The sequence below is a fragment of the Brachycentrus maculatus genome, unplaced genomic scaffold (assembly GCF_059751285.1).
Source record: "Brachycentrus maculatus isolate JH-2025_06_01 unplaced genomic scaffold, ASM5975128v1 h1tg000368l, whole genome shotgun sequence".
NCBI lineage: Eukaryota > Metazoa > Arthropoda > Insecta > Trichoptera > Brachycentridae > Brachycentrus > Brachycentrus maculatus.
The window spans coordinates 465,890-484,082 of record NW_028281117.1 but is presented as its reverse complement, the minus strand read 5'-3'; the positions used below and the strand labels follow the sequence as shown (position 1 = coordinate 484,082).

Here is an 18,193-nt window from a genome sequence, read left to right as displayed (position 1 = left end):
ATTCCCTTCTTATAAAGAGATAGACGTTTAATATATAAAAAAGAATATAATACATCTAATAAAATCATAAACAAACATTTTGACTGTATGTATCTCTCCCTGGGAGTTGAGTACTATCCTGGCACAAGGGATTTTTTTCTTCTTCTGATAATGGTGGCTTTTGATATCAAAACAGTAAAATTTTATCAAGTACTTCTATAAAATAATATTTTATAACGCATTGGCATATACTGTGTACCAAACATGATTTTATACGGCAAAGAGTGTGTGCCAACTGCGATGATGATGCTGTCATTATTTAATGCAGTTTCAGAGTTCGAATTTTCACTCTAGTATTATTGATTTAACATGACCCTAAACCTGTACCTGAAGTCGAGGGCAAAATTATCAAGAAAGCATTCGCCATGGAATACAGATTAGAAGTTAAAAGAAGATTTAATTAATAATTATAGCTAAGGCGAATACAAGAAACATCCAACTGTTACGATACACTGGATTGAATAATAAATTACGTCAATATGTGAAAAAATATACACCATAGTTAAAAATTTACGTCTAAAATCTTAAAAACTAAAATAAATATAGAAAAGCAGCAAAGCGATAAGTTAAATATTCATAAATATAGCCTTTAAATTTTGAGATCAATAGAATAATATTTTAATATTTTTATTTGTGATTTTCATTCTGTGGCGGCCATTTTGAGGCATGTTTCCATCACAATAGGTTTTCAGAAAGCGGTATTTATGGTAAACCAAGTAAAATTTCAATTAAAATTTGTATGAGTATAACTTTACCCTAGCCTCTTGGCGAATGAATTTTATAATATATTTTAATTTGAATTAATGCAACAAAGTAAGGCAGGTATCGAAAATATTTTTGAAATTCATATAATGAAGTCAGTATTGCTGATAACTGTCTTGAAACATCATGGAACTATAGTATGACTCTATATGGAGATACTGTTTCCAATTATTATTGGTGTGAATTTTTATTATATTAAAAAATAATAAATTTTGTGAAAAAATAACTAATTTCTTTGGACCTTTTGAGATTAGTAACAATTTTGTTCTTTGTAACAAAATTATTACTATTATTATTAAAACAGTTACAGTGGAACCTCTCATAACAAGGAATTCGCATGATGAGCAAAAAAAATGTGAAAAAGTTGCTCTCTTAAGGGTGAAGACTGACCGCAGCATTTCGTCGTAACTTAACATGTTACGATGCGAGCATTCAGGCAGTCAGTACAGCGAGCCGAGCGCTCCATCCATAGTTTCCGATGCTCGCTGATGCTTGTTGCGAGCGATGTTACGACGTTTTGTTACGATAAAATGCTCCGGTCAGTCTCCACCTTAATGAACGATATTTCCTATGAGTGTCAGAGAAAGGACAAGTCGCCTTTGCACGACATTCACTAGTGAGCCGGGACTTCCGCGCCAGTCAAAATAAAAAATGTTTAGCTTAACGAGTAAGATTCTGGAACGAATTATACTCATTATGAGAGGTTCCACTGTATTGTAATGAATATGAATTTGCTTGAAGGCGTGTTTCAATTTCCTGAATGATAGGGAGACACAAATAAAATCTCTTCAATGCACTGATTTGTGAGAGATTGTAAGGGCAGCGTCGTAGTAAAATAAGTATTGTATATGAGAATCTGTTTTCTTTGGTATTTTTGGAATACATAGTGTTTGGCGTTTAACGGCGGTCCTCCTCGTTGCCGCTTTCGTCCGAAGACGCGTGGTCGGCGGCCGATAATGCGACGCGTGCGTACTCGTCCGTGTCAATGCTCTTGCAGAAGTGAATGGCATACCTAAAAAAAAAAATAATTGTAAATAATTTGTCTGAATTCTTTCTTTCTTGACTTTCTTCCCTTTATACATACAAATGCCGCAACGGGCACTGTAGATCGATGCAGTGTTTAGTTCAAAGTTAATTATATAAAAGCAATATGATTAAGTATTGCGCTTTAAGTACTAGTAAGATGATATTAAATAAATATTATAGCGAAAATTATATATGTATGTTTATTTTGACCCCCCCTTCTCTCGAGCCCCAGGATCTCCAGAGATAAACGTCTTAACCACTACTTTATGGAGGTGGACTGTTCTAAAATTAAAAGAAAATTGGTAAAAATAAATAATATTTTAGGTGTCTCCTAATAGGTAAAAACATATTTCACACAATTCTCACCTATGGTCAGAAAGAGAAAGCTATTTACTTCACTAAGTTTTCAACAGATGGCAATTCCAATCGAGATATGAAAGCGACTATTAAAAATATTTTATATACACAAGTTCTGAGAATACAGGCAAAATGAATATTCAATAATGGGTTCCACATCAGATAAAGTAGTGGAATGTATTTAAAGGGATATAGATGACGTATGAGAAGAAACATGAAGGAGCTCATAAAAAGAATACATACTATAGGTAGGAAAAGGAGAATAGCAATAGTAGCTAGGGCGTTATGGTACTAACTAGAGCGATCCTCGAATCATTGTTATAATGATAGTGTGTGAAGGAGACATGTATTTACCAGTGCTTACTATTTGTTATTTTATTATTATTTTATGTTTAAGACTTTTTGTTTCTCTATTAGTGTATTCATTAGTGTATTTTGATATTAGATACTGTATATTTGTATTATGTTAAAGGCATTAGCCGTTCAATAAATAAATATATGAATGTTGAGAATAGTGGTTGGCCGACCTGAGCTTCTCTCGCAGCACCATCTTGCAGGTGTAGCGCGGCATCTTGAGCAGGAAGAAGCAGGTGTAGGACTCGGGCAGGAAGTGGTCGGGCGGCTGGTACTTGTCCAGCACCTGCAGCACGAAGTCGCGCCCGCGGAAGTCGGCCTGCGAGCGCGGCAGGCGCGTGCGTCCCCACACGAAGCGCAGGAACAGCGCCCGCTCCGCCGTGCTCAGCTCCTCCATCACCTCCCAGAACCACTGCACCAGCGGGCTGCTGGCCTCCACCCCTGCGTAAACACAACCGCATCCACATCATCAGGTGACAACAACATCCCGCAATCGTGTATATACCCACATTGTATTATCAAATAAAGCTTAGCGTGCGTCGAAGAAGTACTAGGCAAAAATCTATATTCGCAGTATTTTTACATAATGCAAAACTATACCATGTTCTCTCCCATTCCGCGGCTTCATATGTTAGCCAATGCTTTTGAAAGTATAGATTTATTTAATATATTGTTATCCACCTTAAAGTCTGTACTTTCTCAGCATTTCTCCATGTTATAATGGATGAATTTAAACATTGTGTTTCACTCTCTTTCGCTGCTCGCTGATAGAGCTAGAGCGATCTTCGAGTCAGTGTTATAATGGTATATTGAGCAGTGCTGTTATTTTATTATTATTTTATGTTTAAGACTTTTTGTTTCTCTATTAGTGTATTCTTATATTAGATACTGTATATGTGTATAATGTTGAAGGCATTAGCCGTTCAATAAATACATAGTCTGGCAAGCGGCATTCTAGATTAGTCTCCCCTAGAAACCAGTCGCTCACTTAGAGCTACCTAGTAACTTATGTTATTTATAGTTTCGGCATTCACTTAAGGGCTTAAAGTTTCTATGGCGCATTCAAGGTACATTTTGTTAAACATATATAAAACAATTTTTTTATTGTTGATAATTTTATCAATTTGTTTTTTAATTATCGCATTAAAATACATAAAACCCCTCCCGACTAAATACGACTTCCGTCGTAAAAACTCACATGGAAACAGTTTTACACTGTAAGTTATAAATTTTCTTCATAAACCACATTTGTCACACATTGAAGCTTTGAAGATGATAAAATTAAGCTATAAGAATTTTTTTTTCATCCAGTTACATGGTACAACATATTATGTTGTATCATGTAACTGGATGAAAAAAAATTCTTAGCGATTATTTCCACAGATGAAATTATTTTCAGCAGGAAGGATCAGCTATGTTCAAAGCAAAATAATAATATAATTTATATTTGAAGCACTAACTTTGTGATACAAAATAATAATGTTGGGATGTCAACAGAAGCATGAACCGTGCACAAAAGGCGTACCCTTGTAGGTGGCGAGAGAGCGCAAGGCGTTGAGCGGTATGTCGGGGGAGCCGCAGACCAGGGTCTCCAGCTCCGAGGCGCTGAAGAGGGACAGCAGCGGGCCGGGCACCACGCGAGACGCGCCGTCGCGCACCGCCGCCGCCTGCTCGTCAAACTCGTGAAGTCTAGAAAATTAAATGAAATTACAATACACAACATTTTGAGTGTGTTCAAGTACTCGACCATAAATCTGGGTTTCTCATCTTAGGAGTTATTTTTACATTTTGACAACTCAACATATATGAGAAATAATATGGAATAACAGGGCTGATGACTTGTCATAGAATTTGAAAAAAGAAATACTAATTTTATTAATTGATTTGGCAGTCACTTTGTGGTAAAATCTATCCATTTTGATTAAATTTTTACTTAGTAAATGCCACTATTTCTTAAAACCTACTGCGACACGTGTTCCGATGCATTCCGCATAATTTTCCACATACAGTGTTTGAAAATGCGGAATGCATCGAAACACGTGTCACAGTAGATTTTAAGAAATAGTGGTTTACTAAGTGAAAAATTAATTAAAAAAAGAAATACTAATACTACTACTTTTGTCATTTTTTTGTGTAAGTAGGCACAGGATGGAACGCCACACGAGGCTAGAAGTGTATGTCTGGCCTGACTTAATCTTCTAGATTCTTCTACATCTATACATCAGTCATACTCTAGCCCTCCGATTGTGTAGATTTTAGATTCAAATAAACCAGATTCAAATAAATAAATAAAATTAAAGTTCTTATCGATTATGCCAAGTCTTTCTTGGCTATCCTCATTCTGTTATCCTGTCAATTTGAGTAATTTGGATGCAAATCGTGGATAGAATGAAGAATGTTATGTAGTGTATAAAGTGATAACTTTGACCAGCCAATGACAATTTGATATATGTGAATATTGACAAAATTAATAATTAAGTATACAATTATATATGTGGTTTGCCACATATATGATTGTGAGCGGGAAAACAGAACGAGGACGACCAAAAAGACTTCGGATCAATCAGAACCTAAAATCTGGTGGTGTCAAAAGTCTGCGTAATCGGAGGGCATGTATGACTAGATGTATGGATGTGAAGGAGGCGAGGAGTGTATGTCGGGACAGAAGAGTGTGGCATAAGGATGGAACGCCACACTCTTAGGGCATCAAGCTTAAGAAAGGCTTAAGGAAGCAGAAGCTTACCCCTGCGGGGAAACGGCATGATGATAGTACAAGTAAGTATACAAATTAGATTCTGCATATTAAAAGCACAGTTAACTCTGTAGTATGGTAATATATATATATATATGGAGAGCATTATATAATACATATAACGCTCTCCTTATCATTCATCCTTCACTTAGTGTAATAGCTCTATCTGTGTCGTACAGCCCTTTCACACTGCCATCCGGGGCTCTACCTCCACTCATCACTCACCGGTAATTGAGAGCCAAGGACACATATTCGTGCCGATTCTCCAGAGTGATCCTCCGATACCTCCGGGAGAGAGGGATCTCTTTTCCGGAAGCCGATTGTGTTGAGAAAGGAAGTTCCAGGGATTGGAATTCCTGGAATCACAATATGTTACACATGATATTATTTTAAACAAAATTTAGGGTAAAATTTAAAAAAATATATTGACATAGTAATGCATTTTGAAAATTTTTTATACGGTACCTGTAATTTACCATGCAAGGCTTTGCGCTCTGGCACATGAGAAGTTTTCACTCTAAAGAAACAAGTCCAAACATTGGAGACCTTTAGAATGCTTAATATATCAAAGATATAGAGGGTTCCAAACTGAGATGTTTCAAGATTTTTTTTTTTAAATAAAAGAGAAATATTTGTGTTTTCATTATTCACGCAAAATATTTCGATTTCATACTATTTCTGTGAGCCTTAGCGGCTGATTATTAGAAATAGGTATCAAATTGTGGTCGAGTGGGTTCGAACCGAGAAACTTTGACTTAAGAGCCCGCAACACTAATCACAGGACCACAACCCGACACTGGTGTATGTGAAAAGAAAGAGAAGTCAAAGGAAAGAGAGTCAAAGACGTTGAATAGTAAAAAGGCTAGAGTATTATTACAAAAATGGCAATGTGGAATGTAAAAACAGCATTGGAAGAAGGCGTATATCCTGGCTTCATAACTTGAGAGAGTGGTTCTACTAGAACAGTAGATTGCTATTTAGAGCAGACAAAGTAATTGCCAACCTTCAGCTAGCTTAATATTACAATAATTGGTAATGGTGTAGTTACGTTCTGGTCGGGCGGCATGTCCCTGATGCAGAGCAGCGCGGGCAGGAAGCCGGCGTCCACCTCGGCCAGGTCGCGCGGGCGCAGCGCCTGGCCGCCCAGCTGGCGCCACACGCACTCCGCCAGGTGCAGCCCCAGCGGGGACCCCGTGCGGATGGCGATGCCCATCAGGACGCCTGCACCACACGCAACACCACACACACGCGTGTTCAGTACAATGAGATAAGGAAGTCTGGGTATTTACAGGGCTTATGGCTTGTCACGGGCTGGTTGGTGAACAAGGATTTGGGCACACTCAAATTTTTTTTGAACAATACAATTTATATGATAAAAGTGCAGTTAATTTACTAGTAATATGAGGAATAATTTGACAAGTAATGTGACAACAGGACATTTAATCTACAAGTAATCTGACAGCAGGACAGAACTAATACTATAGTTTTTTTTTCACAAAAAAATATTAGGTTATTTAACAAAAAAAATTATTAAAAGAGTTGACATAATTTATAAGTAGACCATTAAAAAAAAAGCAAAAATAAATTTAAAAAACAAACTTATATAAAAAACTATTTCATTAGTTCATTCGGCAGTCACTGTGTGGGAATCTATCTGGGAAAATGATGTGGAATGCGTCAAACACATTTCCCAATAGATTTTAGGAAATAGCGGTATTTACTACGTAAAAATTGAATAAAAAATGAGTCTAACGATAATAATTATATAATATTGGTCATTTAAGAATTTTTTTAAAATGAAAAGCGTCAAGTGGCAACTGGCTCGCTCAGTTGTGTTGTTTACCTTATGTGCTGCAAACAAGCGGTAGCACGCGAGTTCACTACAAGTAATGCGACTCACCCAGGAAGCGGAACATGTTGAGGCTGAGCACGGAGGCGGCCGCGGGGTCCAGCAGCAGGCAGTCCCGCGAGGCGCCCACGTCCGCGCGCCCGTTGGGGGTCCGCACCAGCAGCGGCGCCGCGCCGCTCTGCAGCTCCTCGCACATCTCCGCGATGGACTCGCTGTACCCCCCGCCGCAGTCGTCCACGCTCTCGCCTGACACACACACACACACATTCATGAATTATTCTAACATCATATCTGCAGCTAATGGTGCATGGCACTGTATCGAAGCAGGGTTACTTTGATAGTTAGTTACATGGAGGCAACAGTCCTTCACTTCAGTTATCAGAGATTAGGGAGTGAAAAATTACTTATTTACTGTAAGAAATGTGGGTATGTCGCTAACATAGTGCGGCTGTCCAAACTCAAAACACAGTCATCATCATATCAGCCCGTTGAGGTCCACTGCTGGACAAAGGCCTCCCCCTTCCGCCTCCACTCCTCCCGATCCTGCGCTGTCCCCATCCACTGAAGACATTCTAGCAAACTTCCTGATGTTGTCCACCCATCTCATCGGTGGACGTCCAAAACACAGTAAGGGACTTTTTTTTGTTTTTTTTTTTGCATTTTTGGACTAAGTAGATTCTACTTAGTCCATAAATGCAAAAAAAACGTGCTACAAAAAAAATGTCCCTTACTGTATTTTAAGTTTGGACAGCCGAGTGTTGAGTACAACATCCCGCAACCGTGTGAATGCCCACATAGTCTGGCAAGCGTCATTCTAGAAGTCTCTTCTTCCAAGCGGTCACTCACTACCGAGTGACTTATTTATAGAATAAACCAAGATCAAAGAGCTAGATAAATGTAGAAATAAACTTTGCTTGACATTGAACCACTTATAATATGAAATACATCATATGACCATGGATAGTATGCTGATGAATTCTCACAGAAACAAATATACATTTGCGAATGATATTATATCGAGATCCCATACGCATGGCACACGACAGTCGTGCGTCTACCTGATATTTAGCAACTGATAAGCTCCCGTTTGCAAGTCACCACTCACCCACGAACTTGACCTTCCAGACGCGGTGCGGCAGCGCGAGCGCCTCCTGCGTGAGCAGCGGCAGGCGCTGCACCATCTGCCCGAAGACGGAGCGCGCGGCGGACTTGTCAGCGCGCGCGCGGCGCCCCCCGAGCCGGCGCAGCTCCACCACGGGCCCGTGCTGCCGGTCGCGCACCATCGTGCTCATCACCACCTGCGGGAGCCACATCATTAACACGTGACCACTAATTGGTATGGGAGTGCCGGAAAGAAACTAACATTTTTGACCAATTCTATCAAATTTAAGCCATAAACATGACATGTAAGTTAGATACTGTAATTCTATCACTGTGGACAACAAATGTGTTCGGCCCTCAACAGGTGTTTCAACATTATAAGAACTTTAGAAGAAGAAGGATATGGAAGTCTGGGTATTTACAGGGCTTATGACTTGTCTTAGGCTGGTCAAAACACGTCATAAGCCGTGTATAAATACATGGACTTATTCATTCCATATTCTTCTTCATTTATGTCGAGATGTCAAAAATGTAAAAATATTTCCTAAATAAGTCGAGAAAACACAAATTTAGTATTTGGACATACTCAAAATGTGTGAAAGTGAAAATAAACTAACGTCTAATAACGCTACAGTGTATTAAGTGATCACTTCATACTTCCATATTATCTCAATAATTGATACTCGTGACATTAAGTAAAATAATAAAATTAAAAAAAAATATTGAAAATTAACCAAAATTTCAAAATTTTTTTTGTTATGAAATAATAAACATTATTCAATTTAAAAAATATTGAATGTCACACCTTTCTGAAGGCGGCTTCCTTAGCGTGGTAGGGCAGAAGAGTGCGCAGTTTCTCTATGGTCTTGGGCGTGAGCATCGGCAACACGGGGATGATCATCTCGGCGGCGTGATGCAGCAACACCTGGAAGAGGGTACAATCGGTCAGCGTGTACCGTTCTTATGTCCAAGAGTGTTTATTTAAAAATGTTTATTAGTTGCCTTAGAAAATTCTCCTTGCCTATATATTATGTACAAGGATTTATAGCATATTTAGTTTATATGTCTTAACCACCAATGCAAGGGTTTTTTTTCATAAAAAGTGTTTTGAATAAAATGTAACAATTTAAGCATATTTCGAAACAGAAACTCGGTGTGGAGGAACAAACACATGAGAATAGAAAGTAAAATGAAAGAAAAATAAATTATCTGGTCAAATTATAAGCTTAAATAAAAAGGAAAATGGTATTTTCTGGCGTTTCTCATGTGTGTGATTATAATCCAGGATTCGGACCTCACATACTAATGTAAGAGTTTCTGCTTAATAAAAAGCTTCTTTACATCCCACCAATAGATGTCTCTAGTGAAGTTCTAGTGATTCAAGAACAAGGTTTCTAAATTTTTCATATATATAGAACTTCCAAGAATTTGAGTAGTGTGGTTGTCAATAATGGGTAGAATTGGTGAATGTGACACGTGTGTAAAGTGATCACTTAAACCAGCCGATGACGGTCGTCAGCCCCGTAAATGCCCAGACTTCCATATTCTTTCTTCATCTTTGATGAGATGTTAAAAAATAATATGAAAATAACTCCTGTAATTGGAGATAATCCAGATTTTGTGAACAAGTATTTGGACACACTCAAAATGTTGTAAGTAAAATGAAAATATACAAAACATGTGTTAGACCGATAGCCACTTATGGGATTGAGGCAAGAGCAGATACTTCCAGAACAAAATCTCGACTTGGAACCTCCGAGATGAAGACTCTCCGTGACTCGTTCAAAAGTATGAAGCGGTCAAAAATGATGGTGAATGTGTAGTTCATAATCAATGAATAAGGTTGATCCCTAAAAACAATACAATAGACACAATGGATTCAATATCAATCAAGATTTGTCACATAGTTCATATATATTTGTCTTTTTACTTATTTATTTTTTTACAAAAATGTTAATAAAATTAGTAAATAACCACTCACCGAGATTTTTACGTCTACCGGTTTCGAGACGTACCCGTCTCTTCATCAGCACAATTACTAACACAGCATGCAAACAATACTACCCTTCACCACCATAGCACCATTTACACACTCAAAACTACACAAAATGTCTAACATATGCGATTTTTGGTCGACCCAAAGACCAACATGCACTATAGTTTTCAATACAGACATGCGTTACGAGACGAGGTTAAACGTACATTAAAATAAGACTAGGAATCGAATCTACTTATATACTTGTAGGATGAGAGGAGTGGTGGGGGGTTCGAATTGGATATTGACGAATCGTGTTTAATCGATGTCGAATCAAACAATGGACTATATATAAAATTTATTTGGTTGTTAATTAGAGGAATATTATTTTTAAGTGCTTTCCTAATATAAAAAGTCTCCATATTATTTAGTTTTAACCCTTTATTATTAGTGTTTAATATTTTTACTTCCGTGTCTTTTTTGAAGACGTGATTTGATTCTATGAGGTGATTGGCAAATTCGGAGAAGTTATTATTGTTTAGACATCGTATGTGTTCTTTTATTCTCGAAACCGGTAGACGTAAAAATCTCGGTGAGTGGTTATATACTAATTTTATTAACATTTTTGTAAAAAAATAAATAAGTAAAAATGACTAACCACAAAGTAAATGCTTTAAATATTAATAATATTGAGAATATTATATTTGTCTTATTCATCTTGTCATATTTTCTAAATAATACACCACTAAATCTGATCGATACTTATATCCTATTGCCTCATCAATTTTTGTCAACTGCAGACCTTCTTTTGCAAATTCTGTTTCCAATTTGAATCTTTCTTTTAAAAAAATTGGAGATACCCCCACTAAATGAGAGACATCTTTCGATATTGTCTCATCACATTCACAAGTAGAGTTATGTTTTGTCCAAGAGTGGTAGGAAACATGTGGATGTGGACTCACCAGCCTGTTGAGGAGGGCGGCGGTGGGCAGAGAGTGCAGCAGGTGCAGCTCCAGGGGCGGCACGCAGGGGGAGCGGGGCACGCGCGGGGTCTCGCGACAGAGCGCCACCGTGTGCGCCGACCCGCACGCCACCATGCTGATCTTTTTGCCCTGTCAAACAAACAGTTAAGTGTTTAGGACCTTGAGCATTCCCGGAATAAGAAATATGCCAGATCCAAGACGTCGTTAGGTGGGGAAGACAACGAAGAAGATAATGGTATGCGCATGTGAGGAGAATGGAACCATCCAGACTCCCCCACATCGCATTGCATGGCTTACCTCAAGGTAGACCACCAAAGATATGGAGCTGGGAATCAACGTCGCAGGAGTCTAATCCTTCTTCAAAACAGGCCACAAGGTCTACTCCAAGAAGAAGAAGAAGTTTTAAATGTCCCGGCCACTGACAATCTAATTAAATACAAGTTTGTAAAATCGTCCCAAGTTTCTACAATTGCCCTAGTGTAGGCAGTTATAGGGATCAGTAGTTAGTTAGTTCAGTCAGTCGGCTAGATCTGATTCCAACCCGACGTTGGCTGGTACATAGATACCTCCCCGACCGGCATAGTAGACAGACACGGAACAGTGCCGAGGCATTTGCAGAAAATGTTAAGTCATCGCATTTCCCCCAGAACCATGAACAGATCGCGTCCGAGCGTTGCAATACTTTAGTTTATCAGCGTACATTACCTGTAAAGCTCTAATTCCTTAAGACGCAACTTACATGGGTGAAAAAGAAAAGAAAAGTAAAAATTAAATACCTGTAGAGCGAGGACGGGCCGTGGACGCTGGGCTGCAGCCGTGGTGCCGTCTCCCAGCTGACCCTCGTCATTGTCGCCCCACGTGAACACCTCCCCGGCGTCACTACACGCCACGCAGTGCAGGGAACCTGACCAATCAAACCAATCGATTATTTCCTTTCTTTTTTGACCCTTCTCACATTCACTGGTGCAAAATGTACCAAATTGGATAGTTTTAACTTCATGGTTAACCAATATAAAGGCAAGGTGAGGGAAGAAAACAATATATTTGATGGGTACGGATGATGTGTGTGAAGGAATTGAGAGTGAATGCTATATGGGAAAGGTCTTTTAAATTGATACCTGTTGCAATGGAGATGATCTTGTATCCCTGCAGAGCGTGCACCTTGCGTGGCCGCCTCACGTGATCCGCACTGCCGTGTCCCAGTCTGTGGTAGTCTCCCTTGCCCCTGAACATACACTCATCACCATTAAACATATTATTTTTTGACATCTCATCAAAGATGAAGAAGAATATGGAAGTCTAAACATAATAAGAGAGTCAAGGCGGCCAGAGGGCATGTATGCCTGGTGTATGGAAGTTGTATAGCTCTCTACAGGCTAGTATGGGGAAATGGGACGGCAGTAGTAGCAGAGAGAAGTATTTTCATGCTTCAATTAAAAATTTTGTGATATTTTGGACCACATTGTACGTCTATCTGGCCAGATAATGTTCTCGATAAAATGTAATAAAGTTTTCCTTTTGACTACCAAAATCTGGCAATTAAGGCAGCAGCAGGCACCTCAGTGGTTGGAGCGCTACGTGCAGCGCAGTCAAGGGATAACTGGAGAAGAGTCATTGCTTCTGCAAGGGTCACAACCCTCAGCAATAAGGAATAAGACGGAGAAGAAAGAACCAAAATCTGATATATCGGCTTTCGGTACTCGAGTGAGAAATACCGGATCTGTTGGGTCTGATGTCATGATTTATAAAAGTGTCAGATATACATTTTGGATCATATGTTAGGGAGTCTTTCAGGATTGCTCAAAATTTTTCGATTCATATTATGTTTTTTTTTTATTCAAAAAGTTAAACATCGAAATAATGAATTCAATGATCATTTACATCATACAATTAGTTATAAAAAATAATCGCTTTCTGGCCTTAATACATAATCTCATAATGCATTTTTAATCCTTAAAACATCAAACAATTTAGTGAATATGATTTCTTCTGGTAATTTTATTAAATTCCTATTTGTAGCTTTATAACTATGGACCACTACTTAAACTAAATTTTAATTATGAAATTTGGCATCAGGGTATTAAAATTGTTTTGTATGAACTAACTAACTAACTAACCATCACGCCGCTTCTCCGCAGGGGTAGGCAGAGAGAATAGAACGCCATACCGCTCTGTCTTTGCAAACATTTTTCGCCTCTTCCACGTTCATGCATCTCCTCATACATACCCGCCGATTTTTACGACTCCTAACCTGACCACTTTCAAGTATTTGGCATACCTGATCGTGCCATGTTTTTCTCGGTCTTCCTCGGTTTCCTCGGTTTTGTATGAATATGATAATATATATTATAAATGAGTATCTTTTTTATTTCAATATCAATTCAGTGCCTTTATCATTCCTTCACACTGAGGGTAAAACGTGTATTAAAAATTCTAAAAAGACAATCATCACACTCTACAGATATATGAATATGGCATCATGCTAGTGTCCGAGTGACATATTACCATGTGTAGACGCTTCCAGATCGAGTGAGCGCCACAGAGAATTGCGAGCCGCATTCCACCCGCGCCACTCCGAGTCCCGCCAGAGACTCGATCCTCAGCGGCACCTTGCAGTTGTCGGAGCCTCCGCGCCCTTGGAAAATACAAGCACATAATGTTGATGCCCGCCGGAGTTTGTAGGTACTCTCGCAATGTAATACTTTCATATTTGATCTTATATATCAATATTATTCATACTTTCATATATCAATATTGCGGCGACTCGGTCATGAGTAGGTACCCGAATAAACAACCAAATCCGTAAGGTCACACACACTGACAAACCTACCAGGTTGGTAGCCCTGCAAGCGGAACGCAAGAAACAATAAAACTAATAGAAAGAGATCTATCTCTTTCTCTGCACGATTGTCGCTCCACCAACAACCACGACTTCAGATTATTATACTTCATTATTGTTGCGTAGATTCAGTGGCTTTTAAAATCCTTAGAAAATATTTTAGCGTACTTATTCTTATTTTATCTTATAACCTTCATTAAATAAGCTGCAATCAAGCAAGTACATCTTTCCTTTATCAGTAATCTTCTGATGAGTTAAGGGAGCTAGATATTCACACACAATACCACACCTGGAATACCTAGCATCTCATCTGGTGAACCCGACGTGACCCCCATGTTTCAATTCGAGATGAAAGTTGAGATACCTTTAGTATGAATACAACTTTGGTAAATGAAAAGCATTGTGTGGTATGGTAATACATACATATAACACTCTCCTTATTATTCATCGTTCGCTTTGTCTAATGAAAATTAAACAAAGTGAACGATTAACCAATTAAAAATTTAATGTAACTGCAGACAGTTGGTAGAATTCCATATTGAATTGTTGGGTAATATATCCAAAATAAAACAAGGTTTGTTGGATTGAATTCTACATTTATTTATGTATATGTTAATACGTGACGGGTTTCGTCTTCTTAGATTAGAGTGTTGGATAATGTCCTAAGAAGACGAAATGCGTCACATATTAACATATATTTTATTTTTTTATTTTTTGACATCTCATCAAAGATGAAGAAGAATATGAAAGTATGGGCATTTAAGTATTTGGACACACACAAAATGTTATTAACATATACATAAATAAATGTAGAATTCAATCCAACAAACCTTGTTTTATTTTTGGATATTTTACCCAACAAACCAATTAAAAACACTACTACTTAACACAAGACATTTGACCTGATGATGAAATTGTTATTACGAAACCGGCAGTCATAAAATAGTGTTTTTAAGTACGTAGTATTACAGAAAGTGAATGATGAATGATATATGGAGAGTGTTGAATACAAGTTACCTAGTTTGCCATAGTCTCCGTCTCCCCAGGACCAGACGTTGTCATCGTCGGTGACGCACAGGGTCTGGGCGTCTCCGGAACCGCAAGCCACGTCCACCACTCGGTAGCCAAACAGGGCCTCCACCTGGAAACATTGTGCCGTCATAAAGTGTCCTCGCTGTCCTAGTATTTGATATGCGCAACTTGTGCCGACAGAATGTGAATAAATACCGGCCCCTGCTGTACTCCTCTTGCTTATTCTGACCCAGTTCATCCAAGAATTTACTCATTTATTTTTTCTTTTATGTACATAACAATTAACATCATATATTACATAAAACATATTTTTTATTTGTTAAGACACATCCATACATATACATAACCTTTTTTGTTTAAAAAAAACCCTGAAAATACAATGCTTTTGAAAGTATAGATTTATTTAATATATTGTTATCCACCTTGAAGTGTGTACTTTCTCAGCATTTTTTCTCCATGTTATAATGGATAAATGTAAAGTTGTGTTTCACTCTCTCTCGCTGATCGCTGATAGTGTGTGAAGGAAACGTGTATTTACCAGTGCTTACTATTTGTTATTTTATTATTACTTTATGTTTAAGACTTTTTGTTTCTCTATTAGTGTATTCATTAGTGTATTTTTATGTTAGATACTGTATATATGTATCAGTGGCGGTACTTCCCTAGAAGCCCAAAAGCCCGGCTTGCCTAACAACTCCAAATAAAAATGGCTAAATCTTGACCAAATGATTAAAAATACATAATTAATGTATGACTGTTTTTAAATTATCGCGCGCTTATATGATTATTAAACACTATGCATGCCATTATGGTTATGGTTGATATCTGAGGAAGATATTTTATTATAGTGAACATTTTCTTTATTTAAAGGTGATGGCTATACCTTACAAAAGTAACATGTATGCATATTCTTACAATGATTACAATACATTGTTTATATTTATTATACTTTCTGGGTGCTTACTACACTGGGAATGATATGAGGTGAAGAAATTATAGGTACATCATGTATTCACGAATGTGAAAAATAATGGGTTTGCCTTACTGGTAAACCCTAGGCACGCCAATGATATGTATGTATTATGTTAAAGGCATTAGCCATTGAATAAATAAATACGCACATACATATACATACATACATGCCTGAGGATGAACCGGTATATAAGATAATATAATAATCAGATAGAAAATAGCAAGTGGACATAAATGTGAATTACACCAGAAGTAATATTTTCCTCTTAACCCTCGCCGATGTGAAAAAGGTCGATATGCAATTAGGAGATACGATTAGGATTATATGGGGACATTATATGGGGGTTTACTGTACTTATGTTGCTTTAAAAAAAAACAAAGTAATGACATTTTAAGTTATGCTCTCTCTTCTTTTTCTTCTTCTTTTAAATGGCTTTTCACCCATCTTGGGTGTTATAGCCAGTGTCGAGTAATTTTTTATTTCCACTTTTTACATTTGACTTTCAAGTGTTAGTATTCCTGCTAGTGGGGTTAGTTTTATTAGTAATGTGAGTTTGTCTAGTGAGTTATCATACACCTTTACAAATGTATACAATTAATTTTAAGATATTTACAAATTTGGGAAAAGAAGCAGAGGAAGACCGAGAAAAACATGGCACGATCAGATATGCCAAATACTTGAAAGTGGTCAGGTTAGGAGTCGTAACAATCGGCGGGTATGTATGAGGAGATGCATGAACGTGGAAGAGGCGAAGAATGTTTGCAAGGACAGAGTGGTGTGGCGCTCTATTCTCTCTGCCTACCCCTGCGGGGAAGCGGCGTGATGGTTAGTTAGTTAGTTAGTTTATTTTATATACAAGTTTGTTAGGGGAGGTTAATAAGGTGAAGATGTTGGCGGGAAATGGAACGTTTATGCTGGAGAGGTCTGAAAGGAAGCTCGGGTAGCCGGCATTCAACGGGCACCCAAAGAACACGTGATCTAGATCCTCCTCTTCAAGACAACATTCACACATGGCAGTATCCCCGACATTTATTCCAAACAAGTGAGCACTGCACCAGCAGTGGCTTAATCGCATTCTGCATATAGATGTTGTCTCGAGCTTGTTTAAGTTATGCTCTCTCGAAACTGCCGTCACTTGGTCACGTCGGTTGTTCGGGAGATGGCGGATACTCACCAGTTTGGGGGAGAGCTGGTCCTCCGAGTCGCCGTGGCCGAGGCGGCCGTAGCGGCCCTTGCCCCACGTGTAGAGCTGGCCGGCCGCCGTGATGCAGGCCGAGTGCGCGCCGCCGCACGCCACGTGGATCACCTCGATGCCCACCAGCATGTTGATCAGCTTGGGCCGGTCGTATTGCCTGGAACATGCATACATCACACGCATGAGCAAGAGCATCTCTAGTCTGCTGATGACAGTCAACGGTCCACCTTCTCTTGAGGATGAGCAATGAGCTGACATGTTCCTGATTGGCCCACACTAGATTATCCCTCCTGTTCCCAACACGGATTCAAATAAAAATATATTGAATTAGCTAGAAGCATCCACTAAGAATCCGTGTGTGTGTGTGTGTGTGTGCGTGTGAGCATGCGTGTGTGTGTGTGTGTGTGTGTGTTAAAAACATGAATTCTACTCACTAGCCATTCGAAACATAGGTGAACTCCGCCCATAATTAGTTTGAAGGACAGATACTCTGTAATCTACTGTACTGTAATCGGAACACTCCACTAGTCCGAACAGAGGGTAAATTTTCGGCATTTAGGGCCTTTAGAGGGTTTATAGATGTCCTGCCATATTTAAAATACAAACTTTAAATAATAATAATAAATAAACTCACACTCTATTCCCGTGTCCCAGTTTCCCGTCCTCGCCCTCCCCCCAGCTGTACACAGCCCCCTCGGCCGACAGCGCCAGGCAATGCTTGCCCCCGGAGTTGCAAGCCACCTGCAGGTAAAAGCCGGTATTAAACCATTGTCAAACGTGTCCGCGTTGAATATACGGAGAATTGGATAGTGATATTTGCATACCTTGGTTATGTAGACGTGCTGAATGGACTCCAGTAGGGTGGGCACCAGGACCGAGTCGATACCTCCTATCCCCAGGCGCCCGCCGGCTCCGTAACCTATGAGAGGAAGAAAACAATAATATAATAAAAATTA

General features: G+C 38.7%; 1 protein-coding gene across 1 annotated transcript in view; it reads right to left on the bottom strand.

Annotated features, from left to right (window-relative positions):
* Positions 1 to 663: 663 nt before the first annotated feature.
* The window catches only part of HERC2 (E3 ubiquitin-protein ligase HERC2), a 109,473-nt gene continuing 91,943 nt past the window's right edge, over positions 664 to 18,193 (bottom strand). Inside the window, exons 76-91 of the mRNA XM_088269954.1 lie at positions 18,062 to 18,156; positions 17,872 to 17,978; positions 17,217 to 17,394; positions 15,055 to 15,178; positions 13,704 to 13,833; positions 12,317 to 12,423; positions 11,975 to 12,102; positions 11,178 to 11,327; positions 9,046 to 9,165; positions 8,245 to 8,437; positions 7,191 to 7,385; positions 6,339 to 6,511; positions 5,516 to 5,646; positions 4,064 to 4,227; positions 2,712 to 2,979; positions 664 to 1,813 (exon numbers count right to left, since the gene is read on the bottom strand). Of these exons, the coding sequence (XP_088126080.1) occupies positions 1,699 to 1,813; positions 2,712 to 2,979; positions 4,064 to 4,227; positions 5,516 to 5,646; positions 6,339 to 6,511; positions 7,191 to 7,385; positions 8,245 to 8,437; positions 9,046 to 9,165; positions 11,178 to 11,327; positions 11,975 to 12,102; positions 12,317 to 12,423; positions 13,704 to 13,833; positions 15,055 to 15,178; positions 17,217 to 17,394; positions 17,872 to 17,978; positions 18,062 to 18,156 (2,378 nt within the window). The 3' untranslated portion in view covers positions 664 to 1,698. The remainder of the gene's footprint in view (positions 1,814 to 2,711; positions 2,980 to 4,063; positions 4,228 to 5,515; positions 5,647 to 6,338; positions 6,512 to 7,190; positions 7,386 to 8,244; positions 8,438 to 9,045; positions 9,166 to 11,177; positions 11,328 to 11,974; positions 12,103 to 12,316; positions 12,424 to 13,703; positions 13,834 to 15,054; positions 15,179 to 17,216; positions 17,395 to 17,871; positions 17,979 to 18,061; positions 18,157 to 18,193) is intronic.